The 23,129-nt window shown below is 41.3% G+C and overlaps 2 protein-coding genes across 4 annotated transcripts in view; one reads left to right on the top strand and one right to left on the bottom strand.

Annotated features, from left to right (window-relative positions):
- The window catches only part of begain (brain-enriched guanylate kinase-associated), a 68,679-nt gene extending 58,553 nt beyond the window's left edge, over positions 1-10,126 (top strand). For both annotated transcript variants that reach the window (XM_086094803.1, XM_086094802.1), the window contains exons 5-7: positions 632-739; positions 3,863-3,946; positions 6,806-10,126. In XM_086094803.1, coding sequence (XP_085950929.1) covers positions 632-739; positions 3,863-3,946; positions 6,806-8,326 — 1,713 coding nt within the window. In that variant the 3' untranslated portion in view covers positions 8,327-10,126. The remainder of the gene's footprint in view (positions 1-631; positions 740-3,862; positions 3,947-6,805) is intronic.
- Position 10,127: 1 nt separating this feature from the next.
- wdr25 (WD repeat domain 25) lies at positions 10,128-23,102 on the bottom strand. 2 transcript variants are annotated; one of them, XM_086094810.1, is made up of 7 exons: positions 22,794-23,102; positions 22,074-22,704; positions 18,679-18,826; positions 13,594-13,724; positions 12,609-12,779; positions 11,667-11,807; positions 10,128-11,106 (listed from the first exon to the last, which is right to left on the bottom strand). In XM_086094810.1, the coding sequence occupies exons 2-7, from the start codon at positions 22,662-22,664 to the stop codon at positions 10,885-10,887; spliced, it is 1,404 nt and encodes a 467-aa protein (XP_085950936.1). In that variant the 5' UTR covers positions 22,665-22,704; positions 22,794-23,102; the 3' UTR covers positions 10,128-10,884. The 2 variants fall into 2 exon arrangements, with proteins under 2 accessions (XP_085950936.1, XP_085950937.1); XM_086094811.1 differs by lacking the exon at positions 22,794-23,102 and having other exon boundaries at positions 22,074-22,258; positions 22,342-22,656.
- Positions 23,103-23,129: the final 27 nt, after the last annotated feature.

Genomic DNA, 23,129 nt, shown 5'->3' with positions numbered 1-23,129 from the left:
TTGTTATTATTGTGGCTGTTATTAATCAAATATTTTGTAACTTCAACTCTGTTATTTTAAAAGCATTGAGACTCAAAACAAACTCCTTCCTAAACAGAAGTTTGGAGGGGGAAAAAATCAATAGCAAACTTTGGACCTTATTAGGACAATGTGGTGAATACGAATAGGCGCCGCGACAATTGAGCTCGGCTACTCGCAACAGGAGAACGGCATCGTTAGGCTCGTCCGTCTTACTTCCATCACTGGAAAAGGAAGTGTTTCATTTGTATCCGCTTCTGTCCTCTTTCTGCATCAGTGTAATTGATACGCCAGTGTAATCTTCTTTTAATTAAGACCTGCTGCTGGCACATGCTTCACACCGATAGGCTGCTTCTTGCTCTCATTTCTCTTCTGTCTTCTCTCTCGTTTTTCTTTTCCTTTATCGCAATACCCTTTTATACACTTTGTCTCAGGGTTGGTTAAACTTTTGTGTTCACGTGGCGCTCATTTGATTTTTAATATTAACATTTGATCTTAAAAAATAAACAGTAAATGCTCAGGGCTCACCTTTGCTTTATCTGCGGTCCTTTCGACAGTTATGTCTCTCTTCCTAACACGGTCACCCTTTCCCTTCTTTTCACATGTTCCTCAGTCTCAGCACCACGAAGATGAGAAGCGAGCCCTCAGCCGCGAGATCATTGTCCTCAACAACCACCTCATGGAGGCCAAACTCACCATAAACAAACTCAAAGAGGACAACGTGAGTAGTGGCGTGATGTAACTACTGCAAGGTCACTGGAATATGAACTTATTCCCAAAGGGGAATACATTAAAACAACAGAAAGGAATAATTGGCTTCTTTAGGCGACACTTGAAGAATGAAGAGTCATTTACAACAATCATGCACTTGTGGACTAGCTGACTAGAGTTAAGTTTAGAGAATGGATTAAGTGCCACTGTATACGAACTCATCAGCATAAGAGGATGTCGTAAGCAAGGTTATTTTAGTTAACGAAAACTAACGAAAAAAGCTAAAACAAAAATTCAAAAAACTGTTTCGTTAACGAAATAAAACAAAAATGAAAATGCTTTTAAAAAAACGGAAATTAGCTAAAACTAACTATAAAAAGAGCAAAAAATGTACATTTAAATGTGATTTTAAGTATATTTATTTAGATATTAACCGGAATAAGGACGTTTGAAATTGTCACACAGAAGTGACATCATCTAGCAGCAGCCAATAGAAAAGCACCTTCAGATGACATCACTCGTAGGTGACAAATTTGCCTGCTTGACTTTTGGCCTGCTTTTTCCTTTTAACTCAGCCGAAATGCAACGCTAGGTAAGAAATGTGTTACTTTTTTCCATTTTACCATGGTGTCTATTAAATATTGCTCACAAATAAAACACGAATCAAAAAACAAAAACTAATATCGAAACTAACTAGAACTAAACATATATTTTTTAAAAGACTAATACAAACTAACAGAACCATCATAAAAACTAATTAAAACTAACTAAAAAAAAAAAAAGAAATTTCCCAAACTATAATAACCCTGGTTCTAAAATGATCTAAACAACAGTTACTGTATGTTAGCATGTTAATGCTAACATTCAACATCCCATGTTCTGCTAGCATTAACATGCAAACAGAACATGGGATTTTGGTCCACCAATGTTCGTTCTCCTCAAGACAAAACTGGATTTTAAAACTGTACTTTGGAGGTCATATTACATCTTACTGTTTCTTTAAATTTGCTCTAAGACACACAAATGAAACCGTAGCCTAGCATAGTCGCGCAAGGGGAGCCCTGCCGTGCTTTACTTTCATTCTTGGTCTGCCTTTTTAGCGCCTATATGGAGGTTGGTTTGAAGCAGCTTCTCCTCATAAAAGTTAAGTCTCATATTTCCACAACACCTTGAATATTTGTGCTGCAAGGAGCCACAACAAATGGAGGAATTAACTTGGCGCCGCTGGGTGGTTATACGCTAATCAATGGGCACCCTCCAGGCTGTCAGGATCTACGATCGCGCTGCCACTTTTTCTTTTAAACTGAAGCTCTTTGTGAAGACTGGAGGCCAGGCTAGATATTCTCTCTTTGCTATCTGGCAGTCGTGAGCCCTTTTGAGTCGCAGAAGAGTATTTGGACAATCCCTCTCCAATTCCTGCGGGGCTGATTGGAGTCAAGGTTCATTTTGAAGCGGGGTGAACCCTCGGCGCTTGCTGCAAGACAGCCGATGCTGCTAATGAGCGGGTCTTGCCACTATCTGCTGTCACACATTACACCCAAAGGGGGAAAACATGATGATACAATCAATCAGATTACAATTTTTTAGGCCAACTGTCATGGGAGTACAACATGGGGATGTAACTTTTCAAATTCACTAGTAAAATAAAGGAAATTGCAGGTTTGTCGCTACGTAACGCCAATTTTGCATTTCCATTGCAGTTCCATGTCTGGTTTTATGGCCATCAATACATTTCTCCTGGTAAAAGACACAACAACACATCTATAGTTGCTCACTGGTGCAAGCTCATGATAGATTTTTTTTCTTTCCAGAAAATTGTACAGCCTCCAGGGTATTCAAAAGTGAAGCAACTGAAACTAAGACATGGCCAGCAGACTATTTGAACCGTCTCCACAATCCACAGGGCACCCTAACGTCCCCCCGGCAAAAGCAAGAGAAGGAATAGAATGATTGGAAACAAAGTCACAGCTAACTGGCGGGGGAGTCAAAGCTGTCAGAGTGAAAGCTTTGATGCCCTGGCAAAAAAAATAATATATATATATATATATTGTCAGCGCTGCAGCACGCTCGAGAGCAGCAAGACAATGACCTTTTGCATGTGAGCTGATTTTATAGTGTAAAACTACTAACCACCCAACAAACACACAGAAAAAAAACATGGAATACACACTTCAAACAGTTAAAAAATGACTAATTAATTGAGGACAAAACAATCAAATAAATAACCGGTTCTGCTGTCCGCACTGCTCCACTCACGAATAACCTTCCATTTGCGCTATTTACAGTAAATCAGGTTTTTCACACCGATTGAAACGGTAATTATCGACTTTTTTGAAATCAGGATATTTTTAACTAAAACTTGTCAGCAAAGTGGAGAAGAGGTTCTCTGAGTAGCAGATGAAACCAAATGGGTTGATAAGATATATTGAGAAATTATCAACTTATACTGTTTACCCTGATTTGAAGGCATATTTGACCAGATTTTCTATATGCTTACAAAAAGTAGATTTTTTTTTTCCAGATACAAATAGATAAATACATTTCTCTTAAAACGTTTGCTGCAGTTTATGTGACGATTACAACCAGACTTTGCATTTTGGCTATTCTCATTAAAATAAATAAAACAAACAAATCAATAAAATAATATTGAATGTTACTACTCACAGTTCTGATGTTCAAATCTCGTCCCAGGTTACTCAGGTGTCCTCCAGCATTCCAGTTCACCCTAATAAGAACGAGCAATAGAAGTTGGGTACATGGCTATTCCAATTGGTTATATTATATACTTTAGTATGCAACACCACTTGGCCAGTTTATGGCTAAAGAACAAAAAAGGTGACGAAGGTGCTATTCAGTCAGGTCAAATTTTCTGCTTTCATATTTAAAAATCGCTATCAAATATATGTTCTACAAATTATATTACATTGCTCTGGAACCCTACTGCTATCACGCCTCATCACCGAACATATAATTAGCCCTCCTCCCTCCCAGGTATTTCCTAATTACAAAATAATTAAATGGCGATTAGAACGCTGTAATTTAAAGAGTTTGCCCAGTGGCAACATGAACTCAAAACCCCGCGCGCTCCCTCCGGTACTGCATATAGTGATGGATCTTTGTGTCTCCTTTGCAGGACTTATACAGGAAAGACTGCAACCTGGCTGCCCAGCTGCTGCAATGCTCCAAGTCTCATTACAGAGCTCACAAGATGTCTGAGGTGAGTTGTTGTTGATAAATATTTACGGTTAGATTCTATTAATACATTTTAGAACGAGGAAAAAACGTCACTGTGTAATACTATTTGGTTTATAGAATACTGTATTGGTTCGCTTATTTACCAACATGAGAGGATGCTTTTTTTATTTTTATGAAAGCATTTGAGTCATGCAAAATGCATGTGACAAGGGGAATGGTTCCATTATGACTAAGATGGGGGGGGGGGGGGGGACAAAATTCTCAACAACAACAACAAAAAGTGAAAAAAATCATGGCATGCCATATTTTGAATTGTTTACAAACCCATTAGTTATATTACAAAGTACTGCCTGGTTGACAAAAGATGGCACAAGATGGTGGGAACGGAAGATTTCTTTTTTTTGTTTTGAGAGCTCAGTATTGTTCATCGGTAATTTTACCGATTTGACATGTCATCGTCATTGCTCTTTTATTTTTATTTTTATTTTGTATGTGCGTGATTATTTGCGTGTGTATGTGTGTGTGTGTTTATGTGTGCGTGCATTCATTAGTTCACCTAAAACCTATTAAAAATCCCATACCATTCACCTAAACCGAATACTTCAGAATCCGGCTAGAGTCCTGAGGTTGTCAGGAGACACGAGGAAGGATCAAAGAAAAGAAAGGAAAGTGAAATCCAGCACCGACCAGACATGACCTACTACCCACCGGGTTACCAATCAGAGTATTTCACCAACCCCAGAAACATCTAAATTCCAACAATTTAGGGAGACCTTAAGACGTAACGTAACATTTCTTATTCATAGGTAAGGGATTAAAAATAAATTTGTTTTAAAAACGTGGAGTTTGTTTTTGTAAGACTGTTATGGGTTCTTTGTTAGAACCAACAAAAAACATGACAATGAAATGGCAAGCATCATTTAATAACTCACAATTTTAATCTGCATATTTGTTAAGGTTAGAAAAAGCTAATGTTGTGACTAATGAGACATGATTTTACTATTGTTTGCTAATGTAATTCAAACGCTCCATTGCATGTTTGATGTTGGTGAACCATCTATTGTCTATCCATCAATTTTCTCTACCACATATCCTGGATAATAAAACAAGCAAATCTCTCCACTACATCACCAAGAATTGTATTAAGATTCCATCCTACATATGAAACCCCTTCATTGGTCATGATCTAAGTGGCATAGGGAAGGAAAGTGGAAAACTCCCAAAGAGTGTAACATCAAACGTGTTGTCGAGCGTTGTCGTTGAACTCTCTAACTGAACTATCATTGAACCGTTACGGAAAGACTCATCTGTGAGAAGAAACACGTTGTATCTTCCTTTTGAGGTTGCGGACATCATTCCAAATGTTGGTAATACTCCAAAGCGACTAAAGGCAAAAATTCAAACTAATAACTCACGGAGAAAAGCGTAGAATTGCTGTGAGGCATAATAGAATGAATGTTACTTCTATCGCCAGCCGTTAAAGCATTAACATGAGTAAGTGGAACACGACCTGTTGAAGTGTACGCCGTTAGATAGACGCATGAAATCCAAACAGAGTGGCAGTGGTACTGCTAATTAAGATTTGCCTCAGATAACAAGTAACGCTGACCTAGCTCTCTCCAAGCATCCTCACCTACTTTCCATTTGTATTCCTCCCGGGAATTGGCAGTAGCTAAAAATAGCCCACACTTACAAGATGCAGGTTATTTTATGCCGAGGCGAGCTTCTATTTCCAAACAAAGCCCAGTCTGTAATTGATCCCCCCCCCCCACCCCCACCCCTTTTCTCTCTTTTTCCATCTGGAGACCCAGAGCACTGGCTTAATCTGAATCTTAAGACGTTCCCTGTGGAACTGATATGTGTTTGATGGCAGACCGAGGGAAAAGGCACACGGAGTGAAAGAGGAAATTAGGGCTTTTTTGCTGGGGAAAGCAGTGGAGGATGAAAGAATAGGAAGATGAGTCTCAGAAAGATGTTAGTATGGCTGGAACATCCGAATGACACTCGCCAAATTTAATAGCCACAGAGAAAAAGTTGGTAATTGACAGAGATATGGTAAGACAAGTGTGCAAAAAGAAATGCTTTCAAAGAGAAAAAAAAGAAATCTCTGGTCTTCCTCTTCATTGAAAGGGGAAGCAGAATGGTGTTGGGAAACACAATGGAACAAATAAATAAATGGATGTTGTGTTCAGCAGTTTCCTGACAAGTTCATTAGGGGGGCAAAGTAGTGCAAGTCCCCCGAGAAACACGAGCAGGCCTGGACTGTGCAAGAATGAATTACTTTCGGAACAAGAACAAGAAAATGGAAGTCCTAAAGGAGCAGCAATACAAATATCCTTAAGATTACCACTATTGCTCAATTTTACAAATAATGACTATATACATGTCACCTAATTATTTTAAAAGTGTGCCAAGTTCAATTAGAAGAATGTGTGTTGCAAAGCAACATGACGTTAATATTTGGGTTAATGTCAGAATTCCGGTTATCGAACGATTTGGAATAAACCGTTTACATGCGTGAGTAGACAGTTACTCCCGTATTGTCATGTGGTCGATCCCCGTCTAAACAGCGACGCACGGATCATTACGCAAATGCACGTCGTTTCCACTTATGTTCAGCAGTCGATGAGACATTTAATAATCCTTTCAAACGAGGTACTCTGAACGTGTTTATATGAACAACTATTCGAGTTAGAAAAAGAGTAACCCAAGGGGTATTATTTGGGGGTTTTTTGTCTGTGTTTACATGGCCTTTCAAAACCCGAATACTGCCAATGTTTCAGTTTCGAAAGGGTTATTGACTGCATGGAAACGTCAGTTACAATCATCTGCCTTAATGTTCCAGTATTTATCAGCCTTGTTTTGTCTCTCCATGTTCCAGTTGCCACTGGACTTCCAGGAACGTATCAGTTCCCATATAGAGAAACATAATCAGGGTAGTGAAGCCAACTTGGCAATGTGCCACTCCAATTACTCTGATGCTGTGCCCACAGCCATCATTGCCAAGATCCTCGAAAAACCAGAACCGGGAAACAGTGGCCCCGTTATTCGTTCGCCAAGTCCTCACCCGCAGGACGGACAATCCCTGGCGGAACCAGGAAGTAACGATCACTTAAATCGCAGAGTTGCGTACAAGACCTCCGACTTGTACTGCAGCGATACAGCCCTCTACTGCCCCGAACGCTGGCAGGAAGCGGAGCGCCGGCAGAGCATCGACCTACACGGCACCGGCACCTCTTTACGCCAGCTCCACGCCCAAAACTCCACAGACAGCAACCCGGATGAGGAGGCCTACCACTCCGGTAGCTTCTCCCATCATGAGTTGCCTTCGTCCTTCCACCACCATGAGGAGTTCAGTGCTGGAAGTCTTCCCGCCTCAAGTTCCTACTCCAGTTTCAGCCTTGCCTCAGATGACAAGGGAGGCATAGCGGGTGGGGGTGTGCACACTGCCAGTAGCACATTATCCACTTCCCACCAGGGTTTGTATATGGACTGGCGGGATGGCGGCAGTGGGGAGTATGAACGCAAAAGCATATCTTCCTATAACAAAGACGGCTCAGGTTTCCCCAAGTCCAACAGCATCCAGCACATTGTCACTTCCAGGAGTCCGCAGAAGGGCACCTCGCCGGCGTACACAAGGACGGGCTCTTGCTTCAGTGAACCCTATCACTCCAGCACCCCTCGTCTAGCCTCCTCTCATAGCATGGGATCTACAACCGGGTTAGGCCAGGCACAGGGCACAACTCTGGAAAGCAGGGCCGATATCCACGTCCAGGAAGACGAGCTAAGCAGCCGGTGGAAACAACTAAGTGTGGAAGACATCAACACGTTCTCGTCCTCCTATCGTAACGTCACGGGACGGGGCTCCCCATACAGTTTCTCAGAGTGCCACTACGCCATGGGCCCATCAAGCAAGACCAAAGGATCTCTCTACAGCAGCTTCCAAGAGGGAGATGACGTCTTCCACAGCCACATGCTCGACCAGTGCTTTGCGTTAGCTTCCCCTTCGCCGAGCCGCAGCCCCAAACATCCGCCTGCGGAGCTTCGCAAACAGAAAAAGAACTCTGCCACCTATCGAGCCAAGGACAGCAATCCAGACAGCTCGTTGCTCTCAGGGAGTTCGAAAGAGAAGGAGCGTTCCAAGAAGGACTACGTCAATCTGAGTGCGGGAAGCTCGGCGGAGTCCTTACACCAAAGCCCCTTGGAAGCCTCAAGTCTTCAGCATTACCCGAGCCCCAGGCCGAGCGTCCGGCCTCGACCGAGCTCCAGCTCCGCCCTAAGCGCCGTCGGCCCGGCACTCCCTAAGAAGACCTCTCCAAGATACCAAAAATTCGGCAGCACTGGGCTGACAAGGAAGGACAGTCTGACCAAGGCGCAGCTCTACGGCACTCTGCTGAACTGACGCAGCCAGGAAGGAGCTTGTCATTTTATGCATGATGATGATGATGATGATGATGATACTAGCCTTCTGTACTGTACTGTCTCAAACGTTCTCTGCAGCATACTTGGTGTGTGACAAGGGTGTTCAGTGTTTTATGTATCCTAGCCAAGGCATGTTTCATGGAGTGTGCAGCACTTTTTCTATTGTATGTCATTTTAAAGTGTAGCTCCTAGCTAGCTGAGATGGTGTAGCAATTCAGTGACTTTTCATTTCATTGATCTTTTAAACTACTGGGATGAAACAACCTTCAGTAAGACAGACCATGGACATACTGTGCTTTGTGCTAAAACATTTGATACTGAATACTGTTAGTAAAACCAGCAAGAAACTTTAATCTTCTTCTCAAAAAGAAGTATAAATCGTAAGTAAACATAACGCATGTATAGGCATAATATCCGTAACCATGTATTCCATTTTGTTGTATCAAATTTCAAAGACAACAGTGCGCTTGTATAGCAAACCACAGAAAGATACGTTCATCAAATTACAGTGACTGGACTCATGTCAAAAGCGTAAAAGTAAAACCCCAAACAACAATGCAATGGTTCAGACGTAAGCTGCAAGAGTTTTAACACAACTCAACTGGGGTTTGTCTTATTTTTGTATTAAAAATCGGATCCATAAATGTGATGATGTATTGCACAAACGTTATCCACATAGCAGGACACTGGGTAAGTTGCCTTAATTCTATGTAGTGGGGCAAAACTTTACAAACGCTAATGAGTGTACATACTGTATATCTGCTCTATTGATACTGTAGTGTCTTCTTCCTGTTTGGCACAACCAGAAGTGGTGCCTCAGAAAGGGAGTGAGTCTCGTGTATGAATGGGAACAAGATTGGTATATCTAACACATCATTTTTAGTTCCTTTTATATAATTTGGGAGCTTTTTGGCTCAATTTGACTGTTCACAGTAAAGCGGATTTAATTATGAGACGTGCAACAAGCGGGGTTGTGTAAAATAGGTAAAATATGACTCAAACATAGATGCAACCAAGTGTGTCCAATTAGGCATTCTACATGTTGGGCTTTGCAAAATGATGACATGACAAGTCATTATTCTAATAGTTTGTAAGTCATTATTTTCATTTGAGCGAATCCCATTAAAATGACATACTGGATCATCACTAGCACAGAAATGGGCTTCCGAAGTTTAGACAGCCCCTTGTGTTAATTAAGTTCTTTTTACTGTGCAAGTAAGACTACTAAAGCTAAATTGAAGCCCAAATGACTTCAGTTACTGCAAATCTTCCTGCTTGTTTGTCCTTTTATTCTAGTGAATAAAAGATCATCATGTTAATACTTTTTTTTTTTTACTGCAAACACAGACTTCATCTGTTTTCAACTGAAACAGCATTTCAAAAATTTCAAATCGATTTTTTTACAACTTTTTAAAATCTCCAATCTTATGTTCATTTGGTGTGACTGGATGTATTATATGTACTGTAAGTGAGATTGAGAAAAGGCTTAAAAATGAATATAACCCCTGTACAACTATAACAAACAAATAGATGGTATTTTTGTTGCGGTGATGTATGGAAAGACAGAAAATGCATCGTTACACAACAATACAACTGTTTTATATTCAGTTGTTATATTTATGGAATGTTGTTGATCACCCCAACAAGGAAGTTCAAGTGGATCTGTCCAGTGCTACCTCCTTAATGGTCCCAGTCAAAACTGAATGTGAACATGTCTGTCTGATGCATGATTATATATTTTTGCTGTATTTATTTAATAAAGATGAGTGTTGGGAAACTACTTTGCAGGTACACAGATGCTTTATTTATTTTAAATTAAGAAATTATATACAGTCAGTGCAAACTCAAAAGTAAAATTGCTAACTAGCATTGGCAATTTGGCACAAAAAAAACAACTACATTTTTCTGACCTGTAAGTATGGATGAACACAAAATGTCAGCTGCAGCACTAAAATGTGTGTAGAAGTCTCACAGCGAACAACGTAGTTGCCAATCAACTTGCATCAAGGTTTGTGTGACCTTTAAGACGTTTTTCTCAAATTCCAGATTTTAATGTTGTATTCTATTTTTAATTATATTGTTTTGAGTTTGTTTTCTGCGTATCACCATTTACCAACTCTTTATCTGGCATTCAAAACAAGCATGAATGACTATCACACTTGAACAAGAGCATAGAAAGTAGCATTCGGTACTGAAATATATCGTGTATTTTAAGGACTTTTCAATTCAAAGTTTAAGATCACAAGCGTTTGCACGTCATTGCTCTTTTGTTGACGGGTGAGATTTTTGGGCAAAGCTGACAAGCGCTGACAGATGCGAGCGATTCATTTTACTTTAGTCTCGCTCCGGCTGAGATGTTGAGGGAAATGTCACATCAGAGCTGCTGAGAACAAAGACACATCAAGAGACAAAGAGAATTTTGCTTTTCAAGATAATGACTTAGAGGAGTGCTGATGCCGTGTCTGTGTGCCCCAGAGATCCAATTCCACTTCCAGTCTTCACCTACCGAACATTTAAATTCCATATTCGACTCCATCCTCAGTGCCAGACCTTGATCTCGCCGGCCCAGTCGCAAGTGGCTGCGGTGGCCGGCAGGACGGGATGCTGGGACACGCGCAGGCAGGGCTGGCTGTGCGCTTGCATGGAGCGAAGTGGCCGAGCGTTGTGATAGTCATAAAAGTGGGCTGAGCCGGTGGAGCTGCCGGACGCTAAAATAGTTCCGTCCTGAGAGAATTCGCACTGCACCGCATATCCCTCGACCTAAAAGAGGCAATACTCATGTTATGCTTCTTCTTTTTTCTGCAAACTCCACATTTGCAGGCCCAGAGCAAAGATTCGAACCCCTCACCTGTGAACTAGACGTGCTAACCACCAGTCCAGAAATATTGTACATATTGAAATATTTTGATAGCCTCCACCAGGCATCCTCCACTTGTATCACAAAAGTACAATCATGTTGCAATAAAAACTTCAGCTTGATTGTAATTATCTCTTGAAAGACAAACTATGTGGGGGGGAAAAATAATCAAAATTAAAAGACACCATTATCATGCTAAGATCTCATCTTAGCTAATGTATCCCCTGGTGCGATACAATTAAAATGTGTAGTGTTAGTGTAATGTAATGCATTGTGTTGTATGCGAGTTCATCCATCATCCACGACGAGCGAAGAAATATCAAATAGCGCTTAGTATGTTTGTGCTGGAGGAGGTTTGCTGTTTCCTAACTTATGACACTTCCTATGCATACTTTTAATTACATGTCGGTACATCTAATAACATCGTTTTTTTCCCGCTCTTGATCTCAGTCTCATTCCTGACCTTGTGTCCTTCATAGCGTCGCCTCTTGTTCATCCTGTAGGGCCGCTGGGAGGAGAACACAGCCACATAGTCGCCGTTAGTCTGTGCTACAAAGGAATCCTCCTGTGGATGCAGAGCCAGGCTGGGGCATGTGTAGCGTTCCTAGAGACCAGTAGGAAATCTAATTAGTACAGTGGAACCTCGATTTAATGGAATAATGGAGGTGAGGGGTTGTCCGTTAAAGCAGATTGTCCATTAAATTGAAGCCGTTTTTTGTGGCGTAAAAACACCCAGTACAGTATTATCAAAACGTATCTCGTTGTTAGGATTAGATGCCGTTGATAAGGGCTTGACAAAAACAAACTATATACTGCACCAAAATCAGTACAGTATAGCGTTGGACATGACAGTGCCTGAGTAAACAACAGCCATAGATATAAATAAGTAGATATGACACACCCCTTTTTGAGCTGCGTGCCTATGGTGATGCTAAGATAATAACAAGGCTTTGCACTCCCTTTTATGGGAACATCATCCCTGCCAACATGGCCGCCACATATGTCCACGCATTGTCTTTGATGGGAATGTCGCCCCTGCCAACATGGCCGCCACATATGTCCACGCATTGCCTTAGATGGGAATGTCGCCCCGACTAACAAGGCCGTGACGTAGGCATGTCTGTTAGCCGGATCTAGTCTGTTTTAGATATCTGTGACAACCTGGATATACGTACGCAGTCTGTTGATTGCAACACAGCGCCAGTAAACAACAGTTGCCAGTTCTGGAACTAACAGGCATTCAGAACAACTGTACAAAAGAGCATTTTCAGTGGTCTGCAAAAGTATAAACTGAAATCAGGTGTACTGTTACGCGTTAAAGCTTTTTCAAGTGTACAATATCGATCATGGTCATAAAAAGCATCCTGTTCATACAATGGTGATCTCTTCTTAGCAACATGCTTACATGGTAGATCTGGTTGGAGACCTTGGCCGTGGTCTGGAAGTCCCAGGCGATCAGCGTACGGTCGGCAGAGTCTCTGCTGACACAGTCGGAGCTTGTGATGACATCCAGGCCATCTCTCAGGAAGAGAATGTCCAACGTCTGTTGAATTGCTGCTTTGTACACTTTAACCACCTGAGGGGGGGAAATGAGTTTCCCCCAAAAAAATCAAGAAAAAGACAAATATTGTGATGAAAACCATACAACTAGAAATAAAAATGTACTACAATACAGGCTGCCCAGTACAATATGAGCACAGTTAATTAAAAAGCAGTTATATACACAAATTAGATAAAGTTATGGCTTTGATTAGTCAGGCTCACCTCTAATTACCACCGAATAATCTTTGCAGTTAAAGACGTAGCTTGCCTGTGACTGTGGCCTATTAATGAGGAAATCCGGTAGAAGCAATGGTTCATTTGACTTCACTCTATCTAATACTTCGACGTAATGGGCCAAGAACGGACCACCTGTTTACAGGGGTCACACGCCTCATCTGCAATTCCCGTTGACACTTAATGGTCGACACAATCGCTGGACCTGCATTAAAGCTGAACGCCTGCCGGCACGGGAAATGATTCAATTTGCTGTGGGCCAGAATATTATCAGTGAGTATTCAGATTGTGAATAAGTGCATGGGATTATCATATAAAACAGTCCATTAAGCGTAATAGCATTATTAGGTTGCAGCTTCACTAGAACAACGTATGAGAGCAAAAGGAAGTTTACGTCCAATAATTAGTGAGATAGTCTACACATTTATTGCGATTCATGTGAGAATATGACCCTTTTAGCGAGGTATACACACATCCTTGTTTGTGTGTGACTGTGTGTATGGGGTGTGTTCACAGCCCCCGACTGCCTTTGATTTGGAAAAGTCAAAGCACAGCGGGTGAAGCGGAGTCAATAAACATGATAGATGCGCAGTAAGGAGGTTAATATGTTTGACCTTGCAGCAGCGAGAGTCCCAGGCATTGACCATTGAACTGTAACCTCCGCACAGGAACACCTCAGGGTTGGCGGGATGCGAGACCACTCGCATCACCTTGAACTGGTTATCCGCTTTGACGATGCACTGGCCTGCTCACAAAAGAAACGGAAGGGGGAGAGAGGAAGGAACAAGATCAATGTGTTTTTCTTTAATAATACATCTTCACGTCTCTGATCAGCAGGAGGCTGTCTTGAATAATGCAGAACAGAGTCAAACTCTATAATTATTAGTGTGTCAGCTTTTCAACACGAAAGTTGTGGAAACTAAATAGGCTTCATACCCACTTTTAAGCCATTCAGAACTCACCAAGTTTGAGGAAAAAGTTTCTCCAATATTTCTCTTAAATTAAACGACATGTGACTTTAAAAAGCATTCCAAATGATCAAATGTCAAAAATGTTTAAACTTTTCAGCAGTGGCTTCATTTGGTTTCATGCCAAAATCCTCCTGACAAATGACAGAAACACTGGCTATAAAATAAATTACAAAAGCTTATTGATCACGTCTGATGTGCCTCAAGGTTATCACACGACTTTGTGACGTCAAAATCAAACCATGTTCAATCTCTAGAGACCGCCTCAATTCACTTTCATTCCAGAGACGAGGAGAAGGCTCATGTCAATTGTGTGCACACATCAGTTCTTGTCCAAGAATTGAAAAGGGTGAGATGCTGAGGAGGAACCAGAATGTCTAGTTAGGATGAGAGGTGGCCTTATTGAAATCGACAAATAAATTGTCATCCCTAAAAACAAAACTAAAACACTTGGAGGGGCTTGGACATATTTATGGACGAAAGGGTGCGAATAATCATTTGTGTTTGTGCCAGGCAATGAAATCCAAACTATGTGGCAGCAACCTGTCAAAGGCGATGCAAAGCAGTACACCTCGGGCCTCAACAGCTCCTCATTAAATTCAAACAAACAACGAAGCGCATATGCAGAACAGTCTCCGACAGCGAGCCCCTACAAACCAGAACTCAAGTCATTACACACTTGTTCCAGAATATTCCTATCAAGCCTTCACAGAAGCGGGACGCAGCTAATAAACTATACAGCGGACGTTTCATTCTTCGTCTTCGGCGGACTATGCAGCACCCTGCGAAATTCGATTGCATCGATCCAAGGTTTTTTCACAGGCAGATTTGTGGCGCTCACTCGCCCGCTTCCATCTTAATTGGCTTAGCCACAGCTTGCTCATTGAGATTTAAGACTCATATTTGCTCGTCAACAGCCTTGTCATAATGAAGAGTGGCATGTCATGTTTTAATTAAGAAAAGATCAAGTATGTGAAAAGGGGGTGATGAGACCTTGCAAAGTGATCAGAGAGTATAGCATGAGGCAGTGCGAGAGAAAGTGGCGGTTGTGGAGGGATGATTGGGATGGCGGGGACGAGGGGAGAGAGGGAACTGGCGCGGATAGAATGGATATTCGGCCTCATTAATGAAACACGGTGCAGTCAAGACACGGGTTTGACATTAAGCCTACACAACAAGGCAACAAACATGACAGCCAACGTGTCTCTCTAGTTTTTTTAACTGGACAAATATACTGTAGATCCTCAACTTTATTTGGTACATCATGATGGGCCTTTTGGATTAATACTTCTTTTTAATAATGTGTTTATTATTGTGATTTGAGTTCCTCTTTTCACTTCTTATGCAGTGCCTATTGGCAGGATATACCCGCTTATTCAATAATTTCTTGGGTTGAAATCAAATGTCAATGCAATTATTACTGGTGTCAGCCTATTGCAGCTGACTTTGGACAAGGCACCCTGGATTGTTCGACAGTCAATACAAGTTTTTTTTTATTTTATTAAATTAATATACACAGGTATTTTTATATTATTTTATGTTGTGGTGAGAGATACAGCATTATGACATAATGTCATGTCCACCATGTTAGTAGAGTTTACTTTGGCAAGGTTCACATATAGTCCACTTTTGCCTAACGTGGTTCTTAACCATTTGTGCCATTTTGTATTATGTTTTTTTTTTTTTTACACCTGCCCATATACCTTTGACCTTTATCACAGCATCATTCTGGGTCTTTGTAGAGCAGCTGGATATAGCAGGGCTCAGCGGGACACAGCTCATTCATCTCACAAGAGTACTTTTTTCTTCTACTGTGTCTCGGAAGCAGGTAGCTATTGTAAAATGATGCGTGCAAAGTAGGTCAACATTTACATGTGCTTTGCCGGTGGCAGTTGGAGTAAATGCTTTGCCATGTGCTGCTGCTGTTACTGAATGGATCGTCCCTCGGCATGTACCATTCAAGGCTATGCTCATCAAGTCACATTGTTTACGAGTCCAAATGTGCGCAAATGTGAAATAACTGGATGATGCTTTGCTACTTGATGACGCTTTCTTGATAACTTGGAATTTGTTTTACACAATCATACACAACCAACAAATATGCATTTAACAGACCAAAACAATACTGAAATTATGTGTGGCTAATATCAAAGCTTTCCGATATATAATTCAGAATTGCACTGACATTTTCAGGGAAAATATGCCCCTGAAGTGCAAAACTTCGGGAGCCAAACGGCCGTCATGCATGATGGCACTACACAAGGCTTTAGACAAGTGAGCATCTAAAGTAGGGGTTTAAACTAATCTTCGTCGATGGCCACATCGTAGTTTTGGTTTCCCTCAGAGGGCCATTAGTACTTTATAAATGCGATGACGACCATAAAAACAAAAATGGCACAAAAAGCAAAGACAACTGAAGCAAGTACATTCATTTCATTTTCGTTTAATCTATACGTGTAAGCCAGTTGAGAATGCTAAAATGTTATATGACAAATACTTTTTTGACCTTGCTACAGATTCATCTAATTGTTGAATTGATCTAAACACATCTGAACTTTTTCAAGCCTTTAGGTATAGAATGGTGAAAATAAGTTAAGCGGGCCGAATAGAGGCTGGAGTCCAAAAGACTCATGTAGAGTGTGCGCATGCATGCGCACACGCACACGCACACGCACACACACACACTCCTACAAAGCAGCCGGGGAGTGTTGGCATGTTTCCCTCCGTCATTCTCTGCCAAGGAGCATGTCCAAGGTGCAGCTCAACAGCTGCCACTTCACTCTAATGGCCTGCAGAAGAAACTCCCTTCTTATACTCTCTGCAACTCCCCCTTTCGTTTTCATTCACGGCATCTTCCCATTTTGTTTTCTTGTTTCTTCCCATTGTGTGCATCGGGCCTCTTAACCTGTCTTCCCTCCCTATATTCCTTGTCCGCTGCCGCTGTGAAAGCCTGCCTGCACCCAACGGGGGGTGGAATTGTGTTTCCGCAAATGGAATTGGACACAGGAAGAAGTGTGAAGATGGCTGAGGAAAATGTGCTTCCATAATGGTGCACAGGCTCCTCAATAACTGCATTCGCAAGGAGGGGGTCATGGGGCGGGAGGGGTGGCGGCGCATTGACAGGAATCTCAACAGTTACTGAAGAACAAACGGATCTTCACAGAAAGCCAGATTGAACTCTGAGACGTTCTACATTAAATGTGAAGAACAAGCTGCTGTATTCTGCATATGTGGTAGGAGATGTATTATTTTTTAGCTGTGCCAACTAAATAGAAAAGCCGATCTATTAGTGTAGCAAAAATGTGGGTATTTTTGTTTTTTTCATGAATAGCAGGCCAATTACGTGCGCCGCTCGGGCCGCTGCTGCAGTCGGATTAGCTACAGAGTTTGAAAGAGTCAAAGCCTGGGTTTTAGCCACATCCAATTACACCGCAATTGTGCAGAAACAGGACTGGAATCCCAGAGTCCCTTACTGATATGCAGCTAAATTGAATTGGCTTCATTTAGTGCGCCAATGTGCGCGCAACCACCGTTTGAAACAAATAAAACTCTCAGCTGCCATAAAAATGTTTTAATTTTTAAGTGTGTGAAAATGAACAGAATATCAAATGAAAAAAAATACTTAGTGCATTGCACTGATGGGTGAGAGTTTAGGACGGTTTAGGCTAACGGAGGGTTAAAATCCCTCCAATAACAAATCTGCTCGATCAATCTGATTGAGTGGACAGTTGTGGTTTACAAAAATACGTGCTCACAATACTTGGAAACCTGGCTGGGCAGGTAACAGTAGAGATAGTTTTTCAGTTTGCAGTTTCACAGTGGTGTGTTGTAAAGAGCCTCTTAAGATGGCAGACAAGCCCAACAGGAGCTACAGCCACAAATAAACATCTGTTTGTTTATAGCTGTGGCCTGTGAAGCTCCACTGTAAGGTCATGGCGGTTACTCCAGCCGTGATGTATCAATTATTGATCCCCTCCCTGGAGCTGCCTGTGTGCTTAATGTGCAGGCCGAGCTATTATCCTTAGGCCTTATTGGCGGTATTGACAGACGCACTGAGAGGGGAAGGACAAACGGAAGCACGTCATCACGGCAAAGTGTTGACGCCGGCGTGGCAAAAACCACGGGAGTCTGGCCCGTTCGGTGAACTCTTTCATTTACAGTGGCGCCTCTAGAACAGAGTAAAGAATATGATCATGTTTTTAGGTTCCGTTTGAATTTATGTAAAGGGAACATCCGGACGTGCTGGTCTATAAGGACTCCAACCTGCTTGTTAAGATGGCTCGCCTGGTTGGATGGAAGCAAAGAGCTTCCAAAGCAAACCAAATTATTGATCTCCAGTAAATGTCACCTTGAAAATGTAATGGACGATCACACAAAAGGGCCGGCGACAACACAACGGTCCAGGATTTGGCTCCAAGTAATGAAACAAAAGCGGGAGCAAGCAACAAAAACACAGCCCCGCTGTGTGTAGCAATAAAATTTGTTTGACTTTTATCGCTGTGTGGCGTAATTAAAGCAAACTAATGTTTTCGTCAAGTCCTGAAAAGCATTTTTGTGTGACATATGTGACATAATACAATGCAAGCGAAACAATGTTGTTGTTTTGAATTCAAAATGTCACATTCACAACACTATTGACCATGGATGTAAAAGCCACAGAATATGTGTACAAAATATGTTTTGGTGGGGGGGGGGGGGGTAGACTCAGAGTAAAGCTGGCCTGCTGCTCACCCGTCTCCACGTCGGTAACCACAGCTGTGTTGTCAAACGAGCCGGTGAGGAGCTGGCGGCCGCAGGGGCTCCAGCGTGCATCCCGCACAGCTCCTGAGTGGCAGGTGAAAACCCTCAGGCAGCGTCCACTCTCAGCTCCGTCCCACACCTGAAAGGCATTGCATGTTGAACTTTATAGAAGACAAGCTCCATATAGCATTTTGGTGAGTGTACACAACTATACTATCTAATGCATGACTGGCATGACATGCAACAGCAGGGTGATGATAAAATATGGAGGGCAAAAAAAAAAATGTCATTGTCAAGTGTCAAGTGATTCACGACTGAAGTGCCGATCTCTTGTGTCTCTTAATTGCAGTGGCGTGTTCGCACAGAGGTTCTAACACTTTGGCAAAAGGAGCCACATCGATACAGTGACAAGCGTTTTATCTCGAGTTACTGCTGCTTATTGGGGCTGATTTTCAGTCTGACGGGCCACAGCTCAGCCTAACATCAAGTGGGTGGTCTTGTCAGGTGCCCGCTGAAATGAGATACGACAATGGGAGACATTTTTTTCCCGCGCTGCTCCACAGTGAAAGCTCCATGGGCCACTTCAGACACCTCTCGGCTTCTGTGTTTCATTATTAAACGCGCTCTTCACACAGCATTTGAAAGACAAGCTACTGTAACACTGTGGGAGATTGAAGAGAAAGGGATGCACACACGGAATGGAGCTTACCAGGGATGGTTCAGAAAGATAAGTTACACCAGGCAGTTGTTAGAAATATCAATTTAATTGGCTCGTGCACACAGTAGGTCAAAACGATGTGCAGCATCTATCATGAGATTTCAGCTCTTCACCATCTTGAAGCTTAGCTTGTTGTATGGCTTTTTTTCTGGGATTCCACCACAGGAGGATACCATTGATGGCAAAGATGAAGAATGTGATGATGAGCATAGAAACAGCCAGTCCGTAAAAGTGAGTTTTGATTTTACGTATCTTCAAAAATGAGCAGTTTTTGAAAAAAACAGAAGGCCCTTCCCCCCCGAGGATGTGAGGCTGCCAGCTGTAGGGTTAACAGTTTGGTAATGTAGCTTGGAGCCAGACCCATACACATACTTTAAAAGCCATCAGTCAAATTAATTCTAAGACTAACTGGTAGCTAGTGTAATGATACTAAAATTGGGGTGATGAGATGCCGTCTGTTTGACTCAGTGAGAAGCCAAGCCGTTGCATTGTGAACCAGCTGGAGTTGAGGCTGGCTGATACCGGAGAAGAGTAAGTTACAGTGGCCTGAAGAAAAGAGAAGCGTGGATGAATTTTTCAAGATCCAGTTTCATCGTCGTTATTCATTTTATTTTGCCTATGGTGAATATGTGCAGGAAGAATGACTGAATGACTTTATTGATGCGAGTTGTGAAGGCAAAATCTGTTTTTGGCTGGCTGTGTGGACACGGACACCAACTCCATCAACTAACTCGCAAGCACAGCACCAGAAAGCATAAAATGACTGGAGTGACTCAATTCTACGACCATTAACCAGCATGAATAAAACACAAAATAATGAGACAATTAATGCCCGGACAATAATCTCAAAAAATGTGAGACCTGTAAATGAGTGTCTCCTGTCCTTTTTTCTACATTCTCTTCATTTTCACCGGCCACTTGCCAGACTCGCACAGCGGATCCTTCATGATGACTCATTGGCTAATCTGCTTTCTAAATGGCTCGGGGTAATTAAAAAATAAATTAGTATTCTTATTATCAATGTAAAACTGCTGCCTTACACCTGTCGTAGCCATGGCGACGATGACTAATTGCATACGGTCTGAGGACTATTGCTCGTGTAAGACAAGCTGAGAAAAGATGAAGGACTTCACAGACCGCGTGTCTGCAGCAAGAAACAAAAGAGAACAAATGTAGCTTAAATACAAGTTCCTTATTAATTCCAGACTTATAATTATGACAATTACAGTTCTGTGCCACAGCAAATGGGCAAGAAGGAAATATAATTGCTAATTCCTACCTTAATGTAAGTTTTTTTGCTTTTTTTATTGCTAAAAGTTAACTTTCTTTTAATAAATTCTATAAATAACATATTATGAATCTAAATAAAGATATTGATTCTATGACAGCAGGCCAATAGTAACACTCATAGATTGATATTGCCCCCTGGTGGCTGGGTGCAGACAATCAAATATTGTAGAAATGCTTGAAAAAAAAATGTGTTCTCATAAAATTTAAATAGAGCTACCATAATAATAATTGCAAAACTTTGACACAAATTTAAATTTATCACATGTACACAATGAATACTCTGACTGATGGTAAAGAGGAAACGTGTGATGATATCCATAGAACCGTAAGTGGAACTTATTGCGACATGAGAAAAGGCCTTTTTGCTCAGGACAATATGAAAAAGACAGTGTAATAAATTAAAAGTCAATTACATACACAAATTAATTATTATCAAAAATTAATTGACAAGCACAGTGTTAGCCTGAAAATGCAACCAGAGTTGAATATAAAACACCCAAAGCTTATATTCTTCATTTGGCCACCAAGAAGAACCACGGGGAAGAGACTTTCCTGCTGCTGCTAGACTCGTTTGAATATGCAAATGCATGTCTGCATATTTTAACTGATTATCCACTGTCAAACTCTCTTAAGAATTGACTGTGGGATGGATGCAACGGTTTCAGACACCTGCATCTCTTGACCTTTTCCGCTCCTTTTCCCAGAGAGAAATCGAGAGAAGCGGAATGTGAGAGTGGAATCCGAAAGATAGTAAATCCCGAGGGTGCTGACATACATTGGACTGACAGTGACAGATATGATTGTGCAGAAAGTGGTGCGTGCTGTGTTTCTATATGAAGAGGGCAAGGAGATTACTGCGTCACAGCACACCAGATACACTGAATAACGGGATTTGATTACCTCAAGGACTTGGGCTGAATAATTTTGAAAAAATAATCGAATTATGATTAATTTTTTTCCTCCTCAATATTGCAATTACGATTTAATATGAGACTATTTTTTCAAGGTCATTTTCCTATGTATTTTTTAACAAAATTAAATTTACAATAAAAACTATCAAGTTTATTATACATAGTTTGGTTTGATGGGTTAGACTTAGGCAAAAATAAATTCAAATGAACCATTAATATGAAAGTCAGATTGGTTGGATTAAAAATGAATAAAATATTTTATAAATTAATTTATTAATCCTTAATAAAATATATTAATTAAAAGGCCATTGTTTACTTTCACTTGAGTCATATTATCCTGACATAACAGTACTCATACCAACCTGAGTAAAAAAATTTGCAATGCTATTCTACGGTACCCACTTCTAATTATTGCCAGCACACACCCAATTTTATTTCAAGTCTTACACATGTTATTATCACTGTACCTTAAAGGTCTTGTCCATGGAAGCTGACAGCAGTAAATGACTTCTTTGAGGCACTGGACACCATTGCACTGTGTTGACCGGACCCTGGTGGCCTTGAAGGCTCAGCAGAAGCTTCTTGGGTATCCCAGCAGCAGCAGGAGGAGTAGGCGTGTTAACAAGATGCAGCTTCACTTTCTGAGATCCTTCTGTAAGAATTTGGACATATTTGCCATGAACTCCACCCGTTAGGTTCTCCACGTTCTCTGTGGAAGAAGTGGCAAGTCTTTGCCTTTTGGGAATGTAGGGTCGGACACCGGGCTGGACAGTGCAGGGTCTTTTGGGCTTATCAGAGACACTAGGTGGGATGTATGGAAGCAGAGTAGCCTTCTTCTGAAGAACAGCAGGTGATATAAGGGAACAGCTCTGCTTTTGCAAAGAAGACCTGTCTTTTCTGAAAACATTCTGGTGGCATTTCAACAGTGTGCTGTCAGAGTTCGGCATCAATACCAATGAATGACAGTCCTTCACTTCTTGTCCTGATCCAGCTCCTTCTTTCTGGTCTAGACCTTCATCCTCAGACTCAGAATCCTCATAGGCCACTAATGTGGTCATCCTCACTTCACAGTATTTAACAACGTTCCAAGGGTGACATCTATTGGTTGAGTAGAAACCGACAAAGACAAAAATAAATTATTTAAGAATAATACCCAGGTAAAATGTATGAGTGAAGTTGTTTCTTACCCATGTAATTAGAAAAAAAATAGAGGCTCAGCATGTCCTAATATCCAGATAGACAGAAGCTTCGAAGAACATATAGAAACAAACCAGCCAGCTAGCTAGCTAAAGCTACGTTATTTGCAACGCTAGCGTCTCAAATTCGCTTGTTTGGCTTGTCATAGTACGACACGATTAAACACACGTAAATAAGATACCAGTTAATTTTGTGTAACCTCCTCTAAACATTAAAAAGACAAAAGTATACCGTTTAAAGAAAAACAGTCGATGTGTTCAAATTTCTTTTGAAAGTACCGATTGACTGACTCCACCGGGAAATAATTCTTTTATTTTTTAAACTTC

Source organism: Leptonotus elevatus, chromosome 14, assembly GCF_054856555.1.
Source record: "Leptonotus elevatus isolate MCC_2025b chromosome 14, RoL_Lele_1.0, whole genome shotgun sequence".
Taxonomy (NCBI): Eukaryota; Metazoa; Chordata; class Actinopteri; order Syngnathiformes; family Syngnathidae; genus Leptonotus; species Leptonotus elevatus.
The sequence above is the reverse complement of the archived record's forward strand: the minus strand, read 5'-3'. Positions and strand labels throughout refer to the sequence as shown.

Excerpts from the sequence above, each read along its gene's own strand:
- wdr25 (XM_086094810.1), bottom strand. The coding sequence starts at position 22,664 with ATGACCACATTAGTGGCCTATGAGGATTCTGAGTCTGAGGATGAAGGT. Across the intron at positions 11,808-12,608 it reads TCTCCAACCAGATCTACCAT|GAACGCTACACATGCCCCAG; the intron begins GTAAGCATGTTG and ends ACTGGTCTCTAG. Across the intron at positions 11,107-11,666 it reads GACGCTATGAAGGACACAAG|GTCGAGGGATATGCGGTGCA; the intron begins GTCAGGAATGAG and ends TGCCTCTTTTAG.